The 23,272-nt window shown below is 33.3% G+C and overlaps 1 protein-coding gene across 1 annotated transcript; it reads right to left on the reverse strand.

Annotated features, from left to right (window-relative positions):
* Positions 1-808: 808 nt before the first annotated feature.
* On the reverse strand, positions 809-22,986 carry LOC143258001 (putative glutamate receptor). Its single transcript, XM_076517044.1, has 7 exons — positions 22,881-22,986; positions 21,558-21,648; positions 21,235-21,393; positions 19,161-19,302; positions 9,980-10,206; positions 7,430-7,692; positions 809-2,576 (listed from the first exon to the last, which is right to left on the reverse strand). Exons 1-7 carry the CDS (start codon positions 22,913-22,915, stop codon positions 2,306-2,308), a joined length of 1,188 nt encoding a protein of 395 aa, XP_076373159.1. The 5' UTR covers positions 22,916-22,986; the 3' UTR covers positions 809-2,305.
* Between the last annotated feature and the right edge of the window lie 286 nt (positions 22,987-23,272).

Raw genomic sequence — 23,272 nt, forward strand, 5'->3', positions numbered from 1 at the left:
TGATACCCGTGGTGGGTAGAGCACAAATAGCCTATTGTGCAGCTTTGTGCTTAATTCCAAAAAATCAATGAATTGCTTTCTATTTATTTTATCACAATTTTACAGCTATTTTTACCACCCATTTTTAAATATTTCTTCTCAGATCTACACAATTACGTTTAGTAAAAACTGTATGCTACTGATTTTTCAGAACTTACTTTTTCAATTCTTATCACTTAGTTAAAAACAAAACAAAAACGCACAATTCTTGATCGTTTTGCTACTCGATGATGTTTTTCTTATATTGAAAATATTGCAGAACAATAGCCGTATGAATTAATTATTTTAAGTGCAATCTCGAACGATCTTATAAATTGCTCCAAAGTTACTTTTATTCATAAGATTAAACAAATACCTTTATCAGCGTTTACCTACAAGTAAAATATTTCTATGAGCTTTTATTTTCGACACAGCTGAAAACCTTTTGAATATTTACTGAGAGCAAGGGCTCTCTCTACGTTATATGAATGGTAACTACCGTGAAAAGTATTTTGCAAAACACTATGTGCTGCATTTTCTATAAAAGATTCATTTCTTTAAAATATCTGAAAAAATCAAAAGTTTTTGTTTTCCAAATGTAGTAGTTAAAACAATAGTGTTAACAAATATTCTCTGGGGCCTTAGGCTGCGAAGGAGAGAGACAACAGTTAGTCTGTTATATTCCCGTGACTTTTATATACATATATTTAAAGGTGTGGACGATGTGAGAGATGTATTCTGTTAATTACATATGTTGTGGTAGGAACAATAATCTCTCGGACTGAGGGATTTAATTGCAAATAGTTTATTAGGAGAATATGAAGATACAATATAATAATCTTCCAAAATGCTCAGGAAATATAATGAACAATAAAAAATAGCAAACAAGTGATAGAAAACACAGAAACCAAATTTGTTGAGCTAAGTAAGCTAAAGAAAGGTCCTATGCATTAATGTACGGATGGCATTAAAAGAATATGGATTCATTTAGAAAAAATAATAATGTAATAATGTACGGATGGCATTAAAAGGATATGGGTTCATTTAGAAAAAATAATAATGTAATAATGTACGGATGGCATTAAAAGGGTGATGGGTTCATTTAGAAAAAGAGCAATTTTTAAGTATTATAAGGGAATATTTTTTTTCATTCATGGGGTGTGCGGGGAGGTGATATGGGAGCCTATGAGGATCGTGGGTTTCTTTTGATACACAATAGAGTAAAGAGCCACGAGAAGCAAACAGATTCTCTTTTATTCCAATTCAATCGGTATTACAAACATTTTAAAATCTAAACTTAAGAAGTTAATTTTTACGCATTAACACTTAATAGCATATCACAATTATTTTTATTGTAAAGACCTACAAGTCCCTTTATGCTATTTATATTAAAGTGAAAATATTAAAAAAAAAAAAACTCGTACCACGTAAAGTGTGGAATCAGATGCGTTTTTTCATAGTTGTAGCTAATTTTTAAAACTATGAAAAAGGGCACTTGTGGATATAAGAGGAAGAAGGCAGTGGCTTGAGGCGAGGCAGCCACTTCACTGGTTCAAGAAAAGGTTAACAATGGAAGAATAAAAACACAGAAATAACTAAATTAAATATTAACTTTTCTAGTTAATATAAAAAATAAACTGTTAAAATTTTAAGATACACAATATGCTGTTTGATTGGGTCACATGTTAGATCAAATACATTGAAAACCAGACTCAATATACTTTAAACAAGTAAAAAAATATGACGTCACAAAATACAAACTCGTATAATTTTTTTTTTTAATTTTGCTGTTTATTGCTTAATTTACACAATTTTTCTTGAAATTTTGAATGTGTATTAGAAACAAAAGAAAAACCATTGAGATATTTAACATTTTTTATGACACGAATTTCTCCAATAGCTATTTTCAAATTACTTGCAGAAGTTTTTGAGTAAAACACCTATAATATCTGAGATTAATGTGTTTAATTAGAATGTATAACGTAACTATTTATTGTACCATATGACACATTCAGTTGATCTGCTTCTCTCTATTGGAGAATTTCTTAAAGAAATATCTACAGAAAGACATACTATACTACATAAAACACGAGCGTTTATTTTATGTCATACTAATTTACATGGCTTAAATTTGCTTACAATAGGAGTATTAGTGGTGTGTTTTAGAAGGCTTCTATGATTAGTGATTCGCTAAATAGTGTATCAAAGCAGTACGATTACTACATCATTTATTGTTTCTTCCATGACATTAATCCACTAACTCCAACAGGCTGTTTTTGGGTGGTACTCATTTCAGCTGTTTTACAGATTTTATTTTATGTCTAGAATAAAACAATTCCAACAGAAGCACGACTATAGATAACCCGTGGCCTACCGAGATAAGAATAAAACTACCCTGTACGTCTTCTAGAGTTAAAGCACGCGGTCCTCCCTGATTCACTGAGATCAGCACTGGTGAGCTGTTATTATTCTTAGAGAAAGCGTTTTCACGAGCTCGCCGATCCAACACGTCCCTTTTCCATTTGTCTATTAAGCCTCCTTCATTCAACTGTCTCACTCTAGAAGAAAGTTTTAGTTTAAATAATAAATCTGTGTACTCCTGTGATACCAAATAATTATAATAAGCTGATACAAATTAACTGCATATCTATTTTTTACTTTTTTTGTTGAAAATTTGATTGAGAATAAATTATTTTTTATTACTATAAACAATGTCTTCGTCAACATGACTATAGACTTATCCAATTTCATCTTCGGTTGGTTATTTTATCGCAAAGGTATATTATGAGTTACCTACATTGTGTCCTCTACGGGAATCAAGCCCAGAATTTCAGCTTTATAACACTTACGTTCATAGCTGAGACAACAGGAGCTCGACTTTATCACGGTGGATTAACATTTGATTTTGGTTGGTGAACCAAATTTGGCATTTTTCAAACAAACACACACTTATAATTTTAAAATGGAAGACTGGGTTAGAGATGATTACAGAAAATGACATTTGTTATCAACCATACACTCAGAAACAACTCAGGATCCAGTTCCGCTTCAGCTTTAATTTTCGTACTGATGGTCTCACATGATCCTCAAGCATCCTCTGATACACAGTAGAATTCATGGTGGATTCTATGATTGTGAGCTGTCCAGGTCTTGCTGCAGCAAAGCAACCCCAAACCATGACACTTCCAGCCTCAATGCTTCACAATTAGTATGAGGTTCTTTTCCTGGAATGCTGTATTTAGTTTACGCCAAACATGTCCTCTGTTTTGGTGTCCAAATAATTCAATTTTGGACTAATCTGTCCAAAGAACATTATTCCAGAAGTCCTGGTCTTTGTCTACATTCTCTCTGGCAAACTTCAGTCTGGCCTTGATGTTTCTCTTAGAGAGTAAAGGTTTCCTCCTTGCACACCTCCCATGCAAGTTAAACTTGTGCAGTCTCTTTCTGATTGTAGAGGCATGCACTTTCACATCAACAGTAGCCAGAGCCTGCTGTAGGTCTCGTGATGACATATAGGGTGTTTGGGGACCTCTTTTAGCATCTTGTGGTCTGCCCTCAGGGTGAACTTGCTTGGACGACCAGATCTGGGCATGTTGGCAGTTGTTTTGAAAGCCCTCCACTTGTTTACTATTTTCCGGTCAGTGGAATGGCTGATTTCAAAATCTTTTGGGATCTTTTTAAATCCCTTACCAGATTTATAAGCTGCTACAATTTTCTTTCTGAAGGCCTCAGGCAGCTCTTTTACTCTCACCATGGTGCTCACTCTCACTTCGACAGTTAGGAGCACACCAAACTAAATGTCTGAGGTTCAAATGGGGCAAGTCTCATTCAAAATGCTGAGTAACGATCATATGCACCTGGTGTGATACACCTGTGAGTGAGTTGAGCCATTTTAAGTGGGAATAAATGTGGGGGTGTCCTAACTTTTTCCTCAGTTAGAATATGCATTTTTGTAGAATTACATTTACAGAAGATCTTGAAAAGTCTTTTCTTCAGTTTTAATTGTTTAGTTATATTCCTATAATCTCTCAGTATTGTTAAAATTGAGATGAAATATCTATATATCCAGAAATGTTAAAAAAATACACAGGCTTTCATAGGGTGTCCTAACTCTTTCGCATGACTGTACATATAATTCCTTAAGATGGGTGTGGTGTTGTTCATAATTCTTACCGCCAACAATTTTTATACCGAGTTTTGTTAAAGAATCATGGCCACCGCAAGCAAATAACATTCTTTGGGATTGTAAATCATATGTTCTTAGATATTCACATAAAGATGAACAAAAACAAAACAACACAAGTAAAGAGTATTATAGCACAATATCTTAGGATTATTGTTCATAAAGGGTGTTTGGTTGTTTCAGCGCAAAGATACTGGATTGGATATGTTATGTCCACAGTAGGATCGAACCACAAATTATACTATTACAAGCATTCAGCAACAAACCAAGTTTCTCTAAATGTTTGATAAATTAATGTAACTGTAATTTGTCTCTTATAAGCTCAACGAGTGTAAGAAACATATCATTTTGTTCATATGATAAAATCTTATGTCGCTTACCGATTTAAGTTTAAAACGAAACCGAAATTTTCACTTTAATGATATATTTTATGTACTTGACTGTAGGCTAGATGATCACACACTATGTCTTTACTTAAGGCTTATTATATCAACACTCACTACTCTTGTAAGGTTTCACAGAACAGACACACTCCTCAGGGCTCCCTTTCACCCCTTTCATTAAAATCGTAACGGCAGACAACAATCAAACTATTCTTTCTGGATAAATACATTTTGGTTTTTATGACCAGTCTTATTTCGGGAAATCAAGCGCAATATGACGTGACGCACAGTGGCTTTTATGTAGGTTAGATCATAATATTATGTAAATATAGTTTTAACTCACTGTTATGCGTCAAGATTAGCACAGCGCTTAGACAATGAAGTGCTAGGAACTTGGCTAACCTATCAGCAAAAAAAATAAAATAAAAGTGATTTTTCTAAACCAATTTTAACACGGTTAAATAGATTGTTAGACCTTTGGTTTTAGCTATAACTTACAAGCATTATTTATAACTAGCTAAAGTACCAGTCTCCTGTACGGAAGCTGTTTAAATTCATGATTAATGAAAGAGTAACTCAGGATATGAAACGCAAAAATGTCATCACAGCTGCAAAACACAAAATGTGAAACTGTAAACAGATCCAACAGACCTTCTTGCCAAAGTTGGGGAAGTTCTATCAAAAGAGAGCAGAGTAGTGGTAAACAACACGAACGCACTCACAAAGTACCCAAAACTGAAAATATGAATGTATCCTTGGGTGGATCTAACGAACCTTCATACCATTTTTTTTTTTTTAGTGAAGATCCATGAACGCCCTGCAACGTCGTTACATGAACATACAACAAACATTACTTTTCTATTTTTGATTTATAATAACCATTCCAGCTTATCTATATGAATATAGAAAAACTTACTTGCGGGCTCAGCATGGCCAAGCGTGTTAAGGCGTTCGACACGTAATCCGAGGGTCGCGGGTTCGTGGGGGCGTTATAACGTTACAAGCAATCCCACTATTCGTTGGTAAAAGAGTAGCCCAAGACTTGGCGGTGGGTGGTGATGACCGGTTGCCTTCCCTCTAGTCTTACACTGCTAAATTACGGACGGCTAGCGCAGATAGCCCTCGAGTAGCTTTGCGCGAAATTCAAAACAAACAAACTTACTTACTTACATAAATTAATTAACTGTTTAGCCCTAAGTTACATAGTTCCATGTTAGCGTAAAAGAAAGTTAAGCTTATGATTTTTGTTAGAATTCGACTGGTAAAAAAAAGTAAAGAAAATATTAATAATAAACTTCCTGAATACAGTATTCTGGAAAAGTGATTAGTACACGTCGTAGATGTTACTGTTTTGTTTTTATTAGAAAATATTACAAGTTGTTGGGATAATCGTATTTAAATAAATAATCCATGTGATATTAGAAGACAAAAATTACGTAAGGTTATTATAGAATTACTCTGACTAAATGTTTAGTCTAATTTTTATGAAATTACTTTGATATCAGGGGTGAAGTAAGGCGCAATTTCTTTAGTTCCCCACGAAAGAAATGCGTAAGACGGGCTCTCATCAGTGAAGTTTTAAAATTTAACCCTTAAATGGAACATTCTGATAACTTTTTTGCGTTTATAATTAATAAAAAATTAACCATACAGGCGACATAAAGTATTGTTAAAATTTAAATTTTGAGCATTTGCGTCTGTTTTTGTAAATTTTATTAGGAGATAGTAATCAGTCACAATAGTTAAAATAATAATAATACAAATGCCTTTGTATTGAACGACTCCTTTTATAAATGATGTGCTGTCATAGAATGATAAAATATAATTTATTAATATAATAATAACATATTAAAATGTATAACTAAACGTAACAAGTTACATTTGTAATTCTGTGCGTATACTGTCGTAATTTAATAACACTTAACCAGATTTGTCATGTAAAAGATTTTATGACTCCTATACTTAAGCCTGCATGTCAGAGACAGTTTGTATTTTAATTGTTCAAATTACGTAAGAGTACATGTGCAAATGACTAGGACCCGGCATGTCCAGTTGGATAAGGCACTCGACTCGTAATCTGAGGGTCGCTGGTTCGAATCCCCGTCATACCAAAGATGCTTGCCTTTTCAGCCATGAGTGCGTTATAATGCTAAGGTCTCATTAACAAACAAGAGTATGCCCAGCTACGCTAAAGATATTAAGATAGTTAGATCATAATCGCACATTAGCCAACTTATTACCCTATAGCGACATGTCTGCAGACTCCCACCCCTAGAAACTGGATTTTGATACTGATGGTGGGCAGAGTATGGATATCCTGTTGTGTAGCTTTGTGCTTAATTCTAAAAAACAAAACAAATCTAATTTATTTCCCAATTTAGCAGTGTAAGACTAGAGGGAAGTCAGCTGGTCATCACCGTCGACTCTTGGGATACTCTTTTACCAAGGAATAGTGGGATTGAGCGTCACATTATAACGCCCCTACGGCTGAAAGGGCGAAAATGTTTGATGGGATGGGGATTCGAACCCGCGACCATCAGATTACGAGTCCAACGCCTTAATCACCTGGCCATACCGGGCCAGTGTGGATGTGACAAGCGTCGTTAGTTACGTATCCCCTTACAATAGAACAGTAGTACATCTGCGGACTTAAAAACGATATAAACCGAGTTTCGGTACTCGTGGTGGGTAGAGCACAGATAGTCCATTGTGTTGCTTTGTGCTTAACTTCGAACAAACAACCATTACGTTTTTTTATTTAGTCTGGATTAAAAAAAAGTACTTTGGAAACTTTGGTGTTAGATATGTGTTTATTTAGTGTGAAAAATGACGAACATCTACTTACGCCTTGGAAAATGGTTCCGTCATTAACGATCCTTTAGGCAAAACAATTGAATACAGGATGTCGGAAAAAACACCCTTGCCAAAATGATATTCTGTGATTCCAAGGTTAACGAGAACACCTTCCGTTATGGTACCAGACCACGCGAAAGCATAGGATTCCTGCATGGCTTTGATGGTTCCCTTTCTCGTGGTGTCAACCAGTGTTCCTTTAATGTCGTTTTTTATGCCATTTCCAATTATTGCAAGGTCTCCTTTCGTTGCGCTCTGCAATAACGTTTTAGAAAATGTAAGGTTAGTAGTTATAGGTGTTGAAAAATCAATCTCTGTATATATATGTATTATATCTGAGCAGATAATTATGTGTACATGCTTGCTGAAATGTGGCTTATTAACTATAATACATTTGTAATAAACAAAAGAGTAAATGTTCTATACGTACAGCTATTTCTACTGTTACTAAATCAGTTAATTATGACACGTTTTAAGGTCTGTATTAAACTCGTGTTATTACATGATTTGTTGGATTTTCCTTGCTAGAAATGGTTGAATAATTTGAAAACGTCACAAGTGTATAAAAGTGCCCTACTACTCTTGTGTATTTTAACTATCTGAACGTGCTGCATCTGTGCAGAATAGAATGAATACCCCTTTTAGCATTTGACTGTTGAATGGAAGGAATGATTGGTAAAAACACACTCTGTTGCTCTCGTCGTTAGATGGAGCTCCTTTTTGAATATTTACTGTTGCCTGGAGAACATAGACAGCTTTGACCACTGACCTTTATTTTTATGGATTCTTGCACTTCGCTTCCACTGCTGGATTATGACTCTTTGCAGGTTTATTTTGAATGTTCCTTATACATAGGTAGATCCATATTCGTTTGTTTTCCATTTACGTTAATTATAAACGATACTCCCTTCCGAAAAATTCTAAACCCCCGTTTTGAACTTTATATATGTATATACATAAGCTGCTTATGTTTACATATATTTATACTAGTAGTATGAAGTAATATAATACTGGGTAGTATGAAAGTAGTAGAAATAGATGCTTGTTGTTCGTTTTAACCGAGTTGTGTACACTATTATCAAAACACAAGTGCAGCAAAAGGCTATGTAATCTTACAGCTAATCGCGAATCGATTGAACAATCAGGTTATGTTCCTGAAGTTTATAAAAGAGATATCCTTCAGTTTACGCTGTCATAAATGCTAGAATAACTCAGCTGAATATTTCAGAAACAAATGTATGCAATGAATGTAGCACCAGTTAGATTACCAAATATTGTTAAATCACATAAATGTGATACTCTGGAAGGCTGAGTGTAAGATGTTGGATCTGTAACCATATAAGGTACAGATAGTTCACCCACTTGAACCAAGAGATGGAAATGAAAGTCTAAATGGTGCACTCAAGTTTCTGGTTAGAATAACAGTTCAAAACGTTGCTTAATAACATTTTATGTACTGATGAGATCGCTTGTTTACTGTGTTTTCCTTAAATATAATACCCATCGTTAAATACACAAGTTGGAAATTTGAAATCAGAGAACTGTGTGTCACGCAATTTCAAATAATACAGAATTAAACTGACCACGTAATAATTAAAAGTAATCATTCTGCTATGCATAATAAATAGTGCCTCTATTGACATATTTCACCACTAACATTTCTTCTGTCTTCTGATTAGTATTTATATGAAGTTTAACAACAGCCCTCAACATTTTGAGTTATGAGACTTAAAATAGACCATTATACCAACCATGCATACAACAGGCTAATTAAGTCCATACGAATCCTGTATGTCAGAAATCTGACTCTTCATGGGTTGGCTTAGCAGAGACAGGTGATTAGGGTACTCGACTCGTAATGTGAGGGTCGTGGGTTTGAATCCTTGTCACACCAAACAAGCTCGCCCTTTCAGCCGTAGGGGCGTTATAACGTACGGTCAATCCTATTATTCGTTGGTGAAAGAATAGCCCAAGAGTTGATGGTGGGTGGTTATGACTAGCTGCCTTCCCTCTAGTCTTACATTGCTAAATTAGGAACGGCTAGCGCAGAAGGCTCGCGTGTAGTTTCGCACGAAATTCAGAAAACAAACAATCTTTACGTGTCACCAGAAAGTGTACGGACTTGTAATGAGATTAAAGTTGCTTATTACATAAAAGATACAAAAGATGTTTAACGTACCATCAATACTGCAGTTAATTTCAGTACTGGGGCTCATTATTTATTATGAATATGAATAATTTCACCTTCTTTTTTAATTTATGCTGAGTATTGTAACATAAAAATCATAAACTTAATATAATGTAAAATATGAACCCTACTTAAACCTGAAAGTATATTTAAAGTTTCATGTTGTATTTTATGTACCTTATGACAAGTAGCAGGTAAAATTCAGAGTGCCTTTTTATGGCCAAAATAATCATGCAACAATCTTTTGTAGTGGTTTTAGAATACATGTTAAAATAAGAGAATATTCTTTATAATTATTTATATAAAAGGTAAGAGAATATACCAATGGCATTACTGATTACGAATGAGTCTTACTATTAGGTTTGCATACATCAGGGAGTTTGAAACTGTTCCAACTTTTATCTGCTTGTTTTGGACCCGTCTGGCCAGTTCGGATATGGTGTCTATAGGTAACTCTTTCCCAGGCACGTTCATAAAAGATGTTAAACTTCCACTAAACCCAGCTACGATGATGATAGCAAACAACCAATAACTTCCGATGATGATTCTTTGTGAATTTCTGTCAGGGAGTTCATCAGCTCCTTAAGGAAAAGTACATATTGTTAGTCCACTCACTTGATGCCTGGTGGCCTACAGTCATGTTAAACTACCTATGATCATTATGGTATTATCTGAAAACTTATAATTCTTCTAAGTTAAAAACAAATATATATGTATATAATATATAAATACTTTAAATAATACACAAAACAAGAGATAGGATTTATAAGACAAGCGAAGGGAAGCTAAGTTTGGTAGATAGTGCATCTCCATTGCTATGCAAGTAATATTTAATCAGACATCACGATACATTTTATATTGTTTCACACTGTAACTTCTGTTCTGGTGTTGTCATTATGATCTATTGATTTGTTGTATGAATAATACCTTTTTCTTAAACGTATATATATGTCTGTGTTTGTTTATTTTTGAATTTCGCGCAAAGATACTCGAGGGCTATCTGCGATAGCTGTCCATAATTTAGCAATGTACGACTAGAGGGAGGCAACTGGTCATCACCACCCATCGCCAACTCTTTTACCAACGAATAGTAGGATTGACTGTCACATTATAACGCCTCCACGGCTGAAAGGGTGAACATATCTGTGTTTGTGTTTTTGAATGTAATTGTATTATATTTACTGAAATGATTTTCACTTTTATGATTATTTAATAGTTGTCTGTAATACGAACCGTTCAAACAAGAATTTATTTTAAAGGTTTAACGTAAGCATTCTGGTACATTTTGTAGTTTGAGGTATTTTGACCAATGTTACCAAAGTGACATGCAGGAGAGGCGCATGATACAAGAATCTGACCTGAAGTACAACTAAATACTGATCTGGAAGCCATTTTTAGCATGGATGAAATATACATATCCACAAATGTATTTAAATTCGGTTCTTCAGGCGCAGATGTTTTAAAAATTCACAGCATTAAAGGCCTAACGGAATCTGATCGGTTGAATTTATTGTTGGAGTAAAAAGATAGTTAACATTTCTAAAATATGAAGTGATGCCTTTATCAAAACCCTATGGAGAATCACTCTTTTTTACTTAAGGATATCGAATTTCCATCTTACAAAATATCATTGGGAAGTTCCAAGAGAAGATTATAGCCACTTCTGCCGTTAACTTTAGTTTGTTATTGCAAGGGATAATATAAGGCTGTTCATGTTATATATTGCAATTATAAATAGCCTAAAACTGAGTTAAATTCTAATCTAGATTTAGAAGATAAATAAATGTCAATATACCTCCAATTTATGATATTTGCTAACAAGATTAATACACGCAGTTTTCTTTTTAAATATATTTATATATTTTAATAAACGAACAATAATACGTTTATAATAACGGTTTTTGCAAACAATGATTTATATACAAAAGTTTTACAAACTTACAAACAATATTGAGTCTTCTGTCTTGTCTGGAACTAGATATATTATATCGATAGTTCACTATGAGTGAATTAATTTTGAGGTGATATGGGTACAATTCACTTAACCGGGAGCTGGCTAGCTATTCGCTGATATGCTCGTCGAGGTTTTTTTCACCGCTGAGGTTATATAATAGTAATATCTGATGTGAATCTGCTAAAATTAAATGATTCGTAATGTTTGAAATCTATAAATATTCCTCGTTAATATACCTAAAGTTATTTATTAATAATAGTTAATTACAGTTGTAGCTTCCGAAGTTTCTTGTATAACAATTATAGTAAACCAATAATATATACTGTCTTTCGGCGGGTCGCGTTGGCTACATTTATAGTCGATGCACAAATGTTTATGTACACATAATATACTGTTGATTGTTGATTCGTACATTCGAGAATCTTCAATAACTTTAGTGAATAGGTGGGAATATCACAATACAGGTTTAAAGTAGAAGTTATGCACATTTCTAGATGTAAATTTAACTTAAATGAACATCAATATCAGAGTATATATATAATAAATCCGTCACATCTCCCACTTTAATGAATTAGAAATTGGCATTAGGCAATTTTCAACTAAGATATTACATATATACATTGCGAACAATACATAAAATATTATACCTGGTAGAAAATTACAAAACTTCAGTAACCGTATCAGTACGTTGCACAATCATTGCAAATAACCTTACGATCATAACATTTCATATCATGTGAAAGTGCATAAAATCATATGTTCATAATCTCTTTGACATGGATTATCTTTAAATTATACTCTTGTAATGATAAACTCCAATTTAACAGCCTTCTGCTTTTGCTCTTCATTTGGTTCAGAAACATCAATAAGTTATGATCAGTGTAAATGAAAATAGATTATTGTGATGCAGGTATACATACATTGAAATGTTCTAAAGCTAACACTAAGGCCAATGTTTCTTTATCCACAGTAGAATAATTCTTACTGTGCCAATGTAACGTTTTAGACAAGCAGGGTGTTCAATGTTCAATACCTCTGTCGTTAGATTGTCATAAAATAGCACAAGCATTATAATTGCTGACATCAACAGTTAATGCGAAAGGTTTATCAAAGTCAGGTGTCTTTAATACAGGGTAAGTGCACAATAAAGATTTGGTTTGTTCAAAAGATCAAAAGCAGATTGTCATGTTTTAGATTACTTGAACTTTCATTTTGTTCATCAATCGGTCTATTAATGGTACAGTGATGTCAGAAATTCCTTTTACAAAACTTCCTGTAATTACTAGTCATTTCCAAAAATCTTATAAAACTTTTCTTGTTGGTAGGAGTTGGATAATTCACAATACAATCAATTTTTGATTGAATTGGAGAAGCTTGGTTGTGGCTTACCACATGACTTAAGTAAAGTCACGTTTTGCCAAATTTACTGTGAGATTGGCTTTATTAAGCCTCTCAAAAACATCACATGATACATATAAATGTTTTTCTCGCGTGCTACTGGAAATCACAATATCATCAACATAAATTCAAACATCTGACAGATTGTTGAGACGTTGATTCATCATTCACTGAAAAGCTGCTTGGGAAATTTTAATCCTAAACGGCATTACATTGTATTAGTAAAACTTGATCATGAGTAACAAAAGCAGAATTTTCTTTGGCCTTGTCAATTAGAGGAATAACCCAGTATCCATTCAATATGTCACACTTTGTGAGATATATATATCTTTTCTAATTTCATCAATACAATCTTTCATTCTTGGAATGGGACAGGAATCTATCTTTGTCAAAGCGTTTATCTTGCAAAAGTTTGTACAGAATCTAACTGAACCACCTGATTTAGGAACCAGTACACAAGGTGAAGACCAATCACTTTCACTGTGCTCTATAATGTCGTTTTCCAGTGGAAAAGATATTTCTTTATAAATTTTATCGGCTTTGATTAGATTCATATGATAGGGATGTTGTTTCACAGAAGAATCATTTAAGTTTAGATCATGAACATTGATGTTGGTTTGCTTTGGAATGTCTGGAAATACATTTGTATTAAATCAATAAACTAGTAAGTTGATTTTTCTCTTCAGGGGGCGAGTGATAAAGTTTTGAATCAAGATTGGCCAGAATGTCAGAGTTACTCAGTTTGCTTTTGCAGTCATTTCCAGTATTTTTAAATATACGGGTGTCTAAGTCAAAGTAACTGCCATCAGTATCAGATGAACACACTCAATAGCTAAAATATTTTGGATGCATTTCGAGTGTGATAGGGCTTCAACATACTAATATGACACAGCTGAGTAGCCTTTCAATGATCAGGGGTATTTACAGCATAGTCCATATCGTTAACTTTCTGAACGACCTCATAGAGACCATGATACTTATCATTGAGTGGATGTCTCCTAGTGGGTAACAACACTAGAACCATGTCACCAGGATGGAATTTACACTCTTCAGCCTTACAGTTGTAAAAGATTTTTTTATTTTAGATTAGGATAGCTTCGACTTTTTAGCCAATTTACAAGCACATAAGAGTCTGGACCAAAACTTGGAAACATAATCCAATAAGTACATTTCTTTTGGATCATCTTCTAACCATTGTTCCTTCAGCAATTTCAAAGGACTACGCACTGGATGGCCAAACATCAGGCTTAACAGGCTAAATCCTAATAACTCCTGTACCTACTCATGAACAACTAATAGTAAATTAATTACTTCATCTCAGTTGTTCTCGTTATAGAGACAGTAAGTCCGCATCACATTTTTCAAGGAAGAATATTTCAAAAGCACCTTGCAATTCTTGATGGTACACACTAGATTTGATCTGTTTAACACAAAGCTGATAAACAACTTCTTGAAACAATCTCTCCATAAAATCTGATCCTTGATCAGACTGAATTTCTTTGAGTAACTCGAGAAAAGTAAATAAATTACTCAAAGCCTTAGGATTGTTTTGGGTTGAAATATTTTTCAAAGAGATAGCTTCAGGGAATCAAGTGGGTGCACACATGATAGTTAACAAATATTGGTTCCCTGATTGATTTTTCTGGTAAATGCCTAACACAATCAACAATAACATGACTGAAGAGTTCTCCGAAATTTGGGATAGGTTTCAAAGGGGCTACATAATTTTCTGATTACGCTTTCCGACCAACTGATAGGTATGATAAGTTTTACAAAAACTGGGAAACATATTATTTAATATTTGGCTAAAATAAATGTCTTATAATTTTTTACATGTCTTGTTGACACCTAAATGACATTTTATATGGAGTTCATAGGTAACTTTCAATATTTCATCACGATATGCTTTGGCAACAACGACTTGGTAAACTGTTGCTTGGTCCTCTGAAGCTGTTACGTCTGGCAGTCTACATTTCATCATAAGCTTACCATTTTGAAAAGTAGCCATTTGGAACTTTCTTTAGTTTATCTTTTAGGTGTGAATTTTAAAAAGTGAAGGGATCTGTGGATCCTTTTCTTGTTCAATGGTCAGTTTACTTTTAGCAAACGTAACTTCACCAGATGAACTAGATCCCTTACGTCCATCATTGTCCCTCACTGAGAAATCACTGGTAGGACAACCAGTCACAAGATCTCTGTTGGATTCAAAAAGTGTTTGAGACAAATCTATAATGTCAGTCTTTATTTTTGGCTTAATTTCTTAGCTTAAGCTCCAGTGACAGGACATGAGGAAATACATCAGAATTCTCCTCAATGACATCGTCACCCTCAGATAAAACAGTGATCAGCTTCCTAACCATTTCTGAGTTGGCAACAACATCCCTCAGCCAAACCGTTTCCAAACAATAGCGATACACCCTTAATTAGCAGAGTAGGTCTTACTCTATCAACAACTGGACCTGAAAGTAGGTCTGATGCTAAATTATTGTCATGAAAAGGAATATTAAAGATAACCTTGAATACACTGAGCAATAACATACTCACCAGGAGCAAAACTCGACATAAAATGTAATATACCTTCTAACAACGATTGCGTCGCACAGTATCACGTAAAATACTATGGGTATAGGATTACCAGTGTAATTTGTAAAAGAAATAGAATCAACAGACACAGAAGATCTAAATTCCTCCTTGACTACACGTCTTTATAACAGTAGCCAAATCTGCGACGTCGGGTGATCTGGTAAAACTCTATTCATATGTGGACACGAATGTATTGGGTGTTGTCGCATTTTCTTTCTTCATTTTTAATCACCAACAACTAGACCTAATACGAGCAGGTGTTTTTACAGAAATGGCAGGTAGACCTTGACGGTTTTGATGAAGTTTCATCCTGACTGTCACAAGATTTTGAAGTAGAAGAGATGAAATTTTTTTACAAAAGTTCTCAACTTTATTGGGCTGAACAGATAATGGTTTTGTTGAGATGGTAGGAATTTCTTTTTATCAAAAGTGGTTTTATTGTTAAAGTGTAATAATCGGAAAGAGCAGCTGCTTCCTTTGGTATTTTAACTTTGTTTTCGTCCAAATAAGTTTTGAGGTCCTCACGTACACAACGTTTGCTTGAATTCCTCAGTTTTTGGGCACAACAATTTTAGTTTGTCGAAACTGTTATCAATATGTATAGAATTACACCACCAATCAAAATAACTTTTTTTTTTTTCATAGGCAAATTCCATATAAGTTTAATTATCTTGCTTGCGATAATCTGAAATTTTTGGCAATAAGCCTCCGGTAATAACTTAAATGCTTTGAAAGTATCTGCTTTAATCTTGTTATAATTTGTACAATCTTCTAGAGAGAAAGAGCAACTGAGCTTCTTGTGTTGATCAGATAAAACACTGTAATAATGATGACTATTCTTTTAATGGGCATTCTATGGTTTAGACAATATTCTTAAAACATTGGAAATATTTAAAAACTTAATTTTCATTGAATGGTGTTACTTTAACATATCGATTACGTTCAAAGTTGTCATTTTGCCTTGGTAGATCAGGTTAAGTCTAATTTCCATTTCTATCAGTATAATTTGTTTTACGGTTCAGTGTGAACTTCTTTCTCTTCTTTAATACAGGTTTGTTCTTTCTTGACTTCGATACGAGCTTGTTCTTTCTTGGTTTCGATACAAACTCGTTTTTTCTCGGCTTCTATACGAACTTATTCAAACTTGATTTGCTTGAGTTTAGCTGGATTTCTAACTTATCTTCAATACTCAACCCGACTGGATAAGGGTAACACTTTAGAATTTTTCTAATGCTTCCTAAGACAACAAACTGACTAGTATTTGAATAATAGACTTTTTATATTAATTTATCTTATTGCTTTCTTAACCTTCAGTTTTAAAACTTTGACAGTTTCGATCAATTCACTTTTGTTATATCTTTCTAGTTGTTCGAGAGAGGGTGATTTAAGGAAATCTTTATAACCAGACATGATCAACTCTTGTTGACACTGATAAATATAATTTAAATTATAATTTGAATTTAGATCGAATTTTGTTTCTGATTCAGATCTCGGACACGACCACCTAATTTACTATGTTACATATTACAATTTCAAATAACCTGAAATTGAGTTACATTGTAATTTATACTCAGAAGTTAAATCAATGTCGATATGTTTTCAGTTTATGATATCTGTCAACAAGATTGATACACACAGTTTTCTTTCTTAGTAGAAATATATTTTAATGTACAAACAATAATACAGTTTATAATAAGAGTATTACAAGTAATGATTTATATACATAAGTTTCACAAACTTACAGATAATATTTAGAATTGTATCTGGTCTGTAACTAGATATATTTTCGATGGTTCACGATGAGCGAATGAGTTTTGAGTTGAAACGGGTACAATTTACTTAACGAGAAACTAGCTAAATCTTCATGATTAAATGTCTAGTTTTTTTACCTCTAAGGTTATATAATGTCTTCGTAAAAATAATATTAACGTCCAATCTGAGTCTGCTGAAATTAAATACTTTATAATATTTGAAATATGTAAATATTTCTGGTCAACGTATTTGAAGTTCTCTGTTAATAAGTTTTAATCACAGTTTTTGCGTCCAAAGTTTATAGAATAAAAAACATAATTAGCCAATAATAGATACTGTTTTTTAGTTACATTTATAGGCGTAAGGAGAGTTTCTAGAAAGTTCAACCTACACAGTGATACTGACGATACGCTAATTGTTGGTTCTTACACTCGAGAATTTTCTACAACTTTAGTGAATAGGAGGGAATTTCGCCAAACAGATTGAAAAGTACAATTTATGCACATTTCTAAACATAAATTGAATTTAAACAAAAATCGATATTAAAATAGATATATAATAGTAAATTCCTTACATTGAGAACATCTTGGTATTAACTTTAGATCTAGGAGTACCTATAATACAGTCCATCTGCTTATTCCAGCTGACAAAATGCTCAGAAAAGGCATTATTGTGAAATATTTATGATGAGTTGTAGGTACCATAAATATCAGATGATGCATTATGCACTGTGATAGCACAGAAGTTAGCAATCAGATTGTATCGCCATCACTACTGGTTTAGCCTCAAAAATTATCCCACTTACAAGTTGTCTCCAACATATACACCATAGAAATATTACATTATTTCAAAAACTTTTATTTTTATTTTTCAAGTAATATTTTGTTATTAAGTTGACATGAACATTTTACAAGATGAATAAAAACGGTTTTACGTCAATTGAAACAAATGTATCTTATGTGGCCTGTAAAAATTAAATAAAAAACTTAACCATCTTCTCTTGTTTTAAAGTATGTATAAAAGTGTCATACAACTACAAATACACTGCTGGTTAAAATCTTAAGGCCAATGAACATAAAAAAATATGCAATTTGCGTTGTTAGACTCAACCACTTATTTGAGTACAGCTTCGAAAGATGAAAATAAGAAAAGGGAAAATAAAAATAAAGAACTTTTTTAGCATTTAATAGTGAACACTATGAAATTAACCTAAATACTAGCTGGTCAAAAGTTTAAAACCATACTAAAACGAAGCGTTAATCGGTAAACACGTAACGAAATTTAGTCATTTGTGTTCAAGCATTAGCGTTGTCAATATCTCCCTCTGACATCTCCTGTGTTACATTGGGTAAAAACATGGCAAAAGCTAAAAAGTTGACAGAGTTTGAACGTGGTAGAATTGTCGAGTTGTAAAAGCAAGATCTCTCTCAACGTGCCATCGCTGTTGAGATTTAGCTTTAGATTTTACACTTTGGTAGCTAGCGATGTGGCCCGGCATGGCCAAGCGTGTTAAGGCGTGCGACTCGTAATTTGAGAGTCGCGGGTTCGCATCCCGGTCGCGCCAAACATGCTCGCCCTTTCAGCCGTGGGGGCGACGATCAATCCCACTATTCGTTGGTAAAAGAGTAGCCCAAGAGTTGGCGGTGGGTGGTGATGACTAGCTGCTTTCCCTCTAGTCTTACACTGCTAAACTAGGGACGGCTAGTGCTGATAGCCCACGAGTAGCTTTGTGCGAAATTCCAAAAAACAAACAAGCTAGCGATGCCGATATTACCTCAAATCGTACTATCACTATTTGTTACCATATAAATAAAATCGACTAAACCATAAATTGGAATAAAGGCAAACCTTGGAAGGTCAAAGCGCCACAGTAATACCACAAGGACTGTCCAAATGTCCAACTGTTTGCCTGAGGTCTAATGGTCGTTCTTGCTACCAAGGCAGTCGTCAGGGCAGTTCCTATAACCACGACTAGGATGGCGATCCACATCTAAACAATCAGTTATATCAAATCAAATTTATCTGCGGAGATCATTGTCAAAATTATATTACTAAAATTTGTTTTATTATTCTTAATTAAACTGTGTATAATATATGTGGTGAATACAGCTTGCAGTGGTCTTATTCTTAGCTTGGCGTGACTTTCATACCTACGGATAATCGTGTAATATGAAACAGAGGTTTTGTTTACTAAATACATTTATACCTAAAGTTTTACTAAAATTATTTGATTGCTGAAACACTGTTCAGTAAACAAAGAAAAAATTAAAAACATGGTTATAGACAGACTTAAATGTTTATACTGTGTCTTAATGGTCAAAGCATTTTACACCTTTGCAGAATTAGCAAGTGAAATACTATATATATTTTAGAACGGTATATGCAAAAAGATAAATATTTTAAATCTGTTGTATTATATCATTGGATATGAATGGAACGAACTTACTAGACAGAATAAAGAGTTTTGTAGTGAGATTTAAAGTCAAGAAGCATAAAAATGTGGAATGGCTGTAAATGAAATATATTTCTGTATATAATTTTTCTCTATAAACACTTTATTTTTTATAATCATCATTTTAAACTAAGATCTTGAAGTGTTTCCTTTAATACAACGTTATAAAACAGTGAATTCTTATAATTATAATATCAAGTATAAAACTGTTTCTTCGTTTGTTGCTTTCTCACTTATTTCTATTTCCATAGTGATATAAACATTTTTGTCATTATTATCAATAATTCTAGGCGTTATTTTCGATTTTAAGTCGACTGTATTGAGATAAGGTATGGAGAATTATAAAAGAAATAAACTGTATGTACTTTTCGCTATTTCAACTATTCTTGTATTGCCTTCTATAATAGTCAACACTCTCTTTTTTTACTTTTCCTTACAGCATTAGCAAAACGATAGGTCCACCACTACTAATAATGGAAATGGTGTATTATACTTTCCTTGAGGGTAAACTTATGCCTCAACAATGAAACGTATTTAAACTTTAGGCTTAGTTACCTACATTGAGGAAGTTCAAACTTATAATAGATATAAAATAGAGAATTCTCTATTTCTCGCAATCTGTTAGCCATAAAACCTTGAAAATGAATGAAGTTTTGAGAATGATTATTAAGGCTACGTGTCACAGGTTATATATCAGATGAACTTGTGCTTCACGAACGAGGTGTATTTAAACTTAGAATTTAATTATCGATATTTAGGCGCCTGTTGGAACTTGTATTGAGATGAAATAGTATTCAGTTATTTATCCACCAAATATGTTTGATCTTATGCAGAGGCATTGGATTTATGTAGCATTTGTCTGTTGAAACTGACAATAGGAGACAATCACTATCGTACACTAGATGGGTTATAGAAACCATGCAAGGAGGAATGGTAAAATTATGGTGGAGACTTTTGTAGTGAATACTGTGCTACAGGGTTATTTTCAGGAAACACGGTCATAAGATAGACTGTAACCGCACGTGGCCTGTAAAGAGGTGGTGAACCACCAAAATCTTTTTAACATAGTTTGTCCAACATCTTTACAATGATATTATCAATCTTCAGCTTTGATCCACATGCTATTGTTTTTGCTAAAACTGTGCTCTAACATTATAGTATTAAAGCTGTACGTAATATTGTTCTTTACAATTAAATTAGGTTGTGGTTTTGGTACAGAACACTAGCTCCACATTATGAATACGATCACACAGATGATGTTTGGTGGCAATAAATAACTTTGGAAAAATGAAACATTATAAATAAAACTGTATAACAAAATTACCGAAAACTTCAAATTGCAAGGATATCATTTTTGATCCTAAGTCACCTTATAATGTTCTACATTTCTTTAAGTTTTAAAGTATAGTTTCTGTTTGTAAAACAACATTTACCCAGATCTCTAAATGACGTAGAAATCTTGTTACTTACCTCCAAACTGAAGGGTCTGATGATAGCTAAAGCGCGAGGCTTTTCACGAGGAGCTTGTATAAGAAAATTAATTTGATCATTGACGTAAGGATAAGTGAAGTCTATTACTTCTGCACGTGAATTTGACATTCCTATATCACTCACAGCGATTTCTGCTTCCTATAGGAGTAATAAGGTAATATTTTATAACTTAGCTATAAAGAGAAAACAACAACTAAAATTTAATTACAGTAAAATAATTACTGAAACCAACTTTTATGTTGTTAAACTTATTCAGAGTAGTTTCTTGCTTGAAATAACTATATGTGACAAACATTTCTAACCTGTCTTTGAACCATTCCAATCAGACCATTCCAGCTTCCGTTGAGCAACTTTGCACCAAATTTGTTGTCTATAGAGGGCACATGTCGTAGTCTAAACGCAGGAAACAGTAAAGGCTGAACATGTGATACGTTTTGTTCCCAGTGAACTTACATTTTTAAGTTAAGTTCTTAATAAGCTTCGCGTAAGAACTTTTAAAATAGTTATTTACTCACTTTAATGAAAACAAGGAATTTTTATAGTAAAGTGAATTTGAAACACATTAGGTAAATATGGGTATAATTCCTTAAAGGATGAAAAAGATCAAATGGTTTTAATTAACACATGTTTAGAATTTTAAAATAGAAGATTGTATTGGAGATGATTATAAAAATTACATTTGATATATATCATAAATATATGTAATAACTACATCTGAATTTCTACAAAGTATAATAATGCAGAGTAAGTTTGTTGATTTGAGCAAAGTCGCACAGTGGTCTAACTATGTTCTTCCCACTGTAGTTAAAATATTCGATTTTTAGTGTTATAATTCCTCAAGAATACCACTGAGCTATAGGAGGGCTTAAACGTGCGAGAGGTGTTATACTAGTGGTAATATAACGTATCTTAGAAGATGCCCTAAGACTAACTTAACTGACCAAGTTTTGTTTGTTTGTTTGTTTGTTTTGTATTTCGTGTAAAACAACACGAGGGCTATCTGTGCTAACCTTCCCTAATCTAGCAGTACAAAAGTACAGGGAAGACAGCTAATCATCACCACCCATCGCCAACTCTTGGGCTACTCTTTTACCAACGAATAGGGGGATTGACCATTACATTATAACGCCCCCACGGCTGAAAGGGCGAGCATGTTTGGTATGAGCTCAGTTTTGTGTCAAATATTTATATCCATACACTTTGATTTAATCAGTTTCTTTCAGTAAAATATTTATTAATATGCAGTAAATTATTGCTTTTAAACAAATCACTCAAGAAAAGACAATAAATTTACAATACAATGTCAATGATTGCTTTTCAACCAAAATCTAAATGCCAACTTAGAAATCTGAACAAAGAAAATAAGTTTCAAGATTCTAAATATGTATTAAGACTTTACTCGTCACACTAAGTGCGTAATAAATGCCCAGTAACTAATACAAATCGAGCAATTTATATGTAATATTTTCTGTACAGGTTTTGTTTGTCTTCGGAAATACGCACAAAGTTTTATAAAGGGTATCTGCACTAGCCAGTTAGCAGTGAAAACTGGCATAATTATTTTATTCGCTAAAATTTACATAATGTTCTTTTTGTACGAATATGGATTTTAGGCTCAAACGTACCTGAAATTAAACTTTTGAGCAAAAGCTTGTACCATTTTTATATCAATACCATCCTTTACATGCAAATTGCCATTTGAATCATGTTCATGGGCGACGAACGGGAAAGTCTGAAAATATAGATAAGTACGGTATTATTAATTAATATTATTATTACTTTGATTTCAATTTTCTGTTTCTTAAATTTTTGATTTATTTGACCCTTAGTAACAATCATCATTGATTATGTGGCGTAAAATAAAGAAGGACAGTTTGCTTTAAAATATTAATTTCTCCCGGAATTCAGATTTGTAGAAGTTATTTACTTTTTTCACAGTTTCTATTTAAAAGAGCGAAACTTAATCGTTTCATGCAAATAACCTGAGGATTCCAAGTTAACCTGATGAAACGGTGTA

This window comes from Tachypleus tridentatus, chromosome 7, assembly GCF_004210375.1.
Source record: "Tachypleus tridentatus isolate NWPU-2018 chromosome 7, ASM421037v1, whole genome shotgun sequence".
Taxonomy (NCBI): Eukaryota; Metazoa; Arthropoda; class Merostomata; order Xiphosura; family Limulidae; genus Tachypleus; species Tachypleus tridentatus.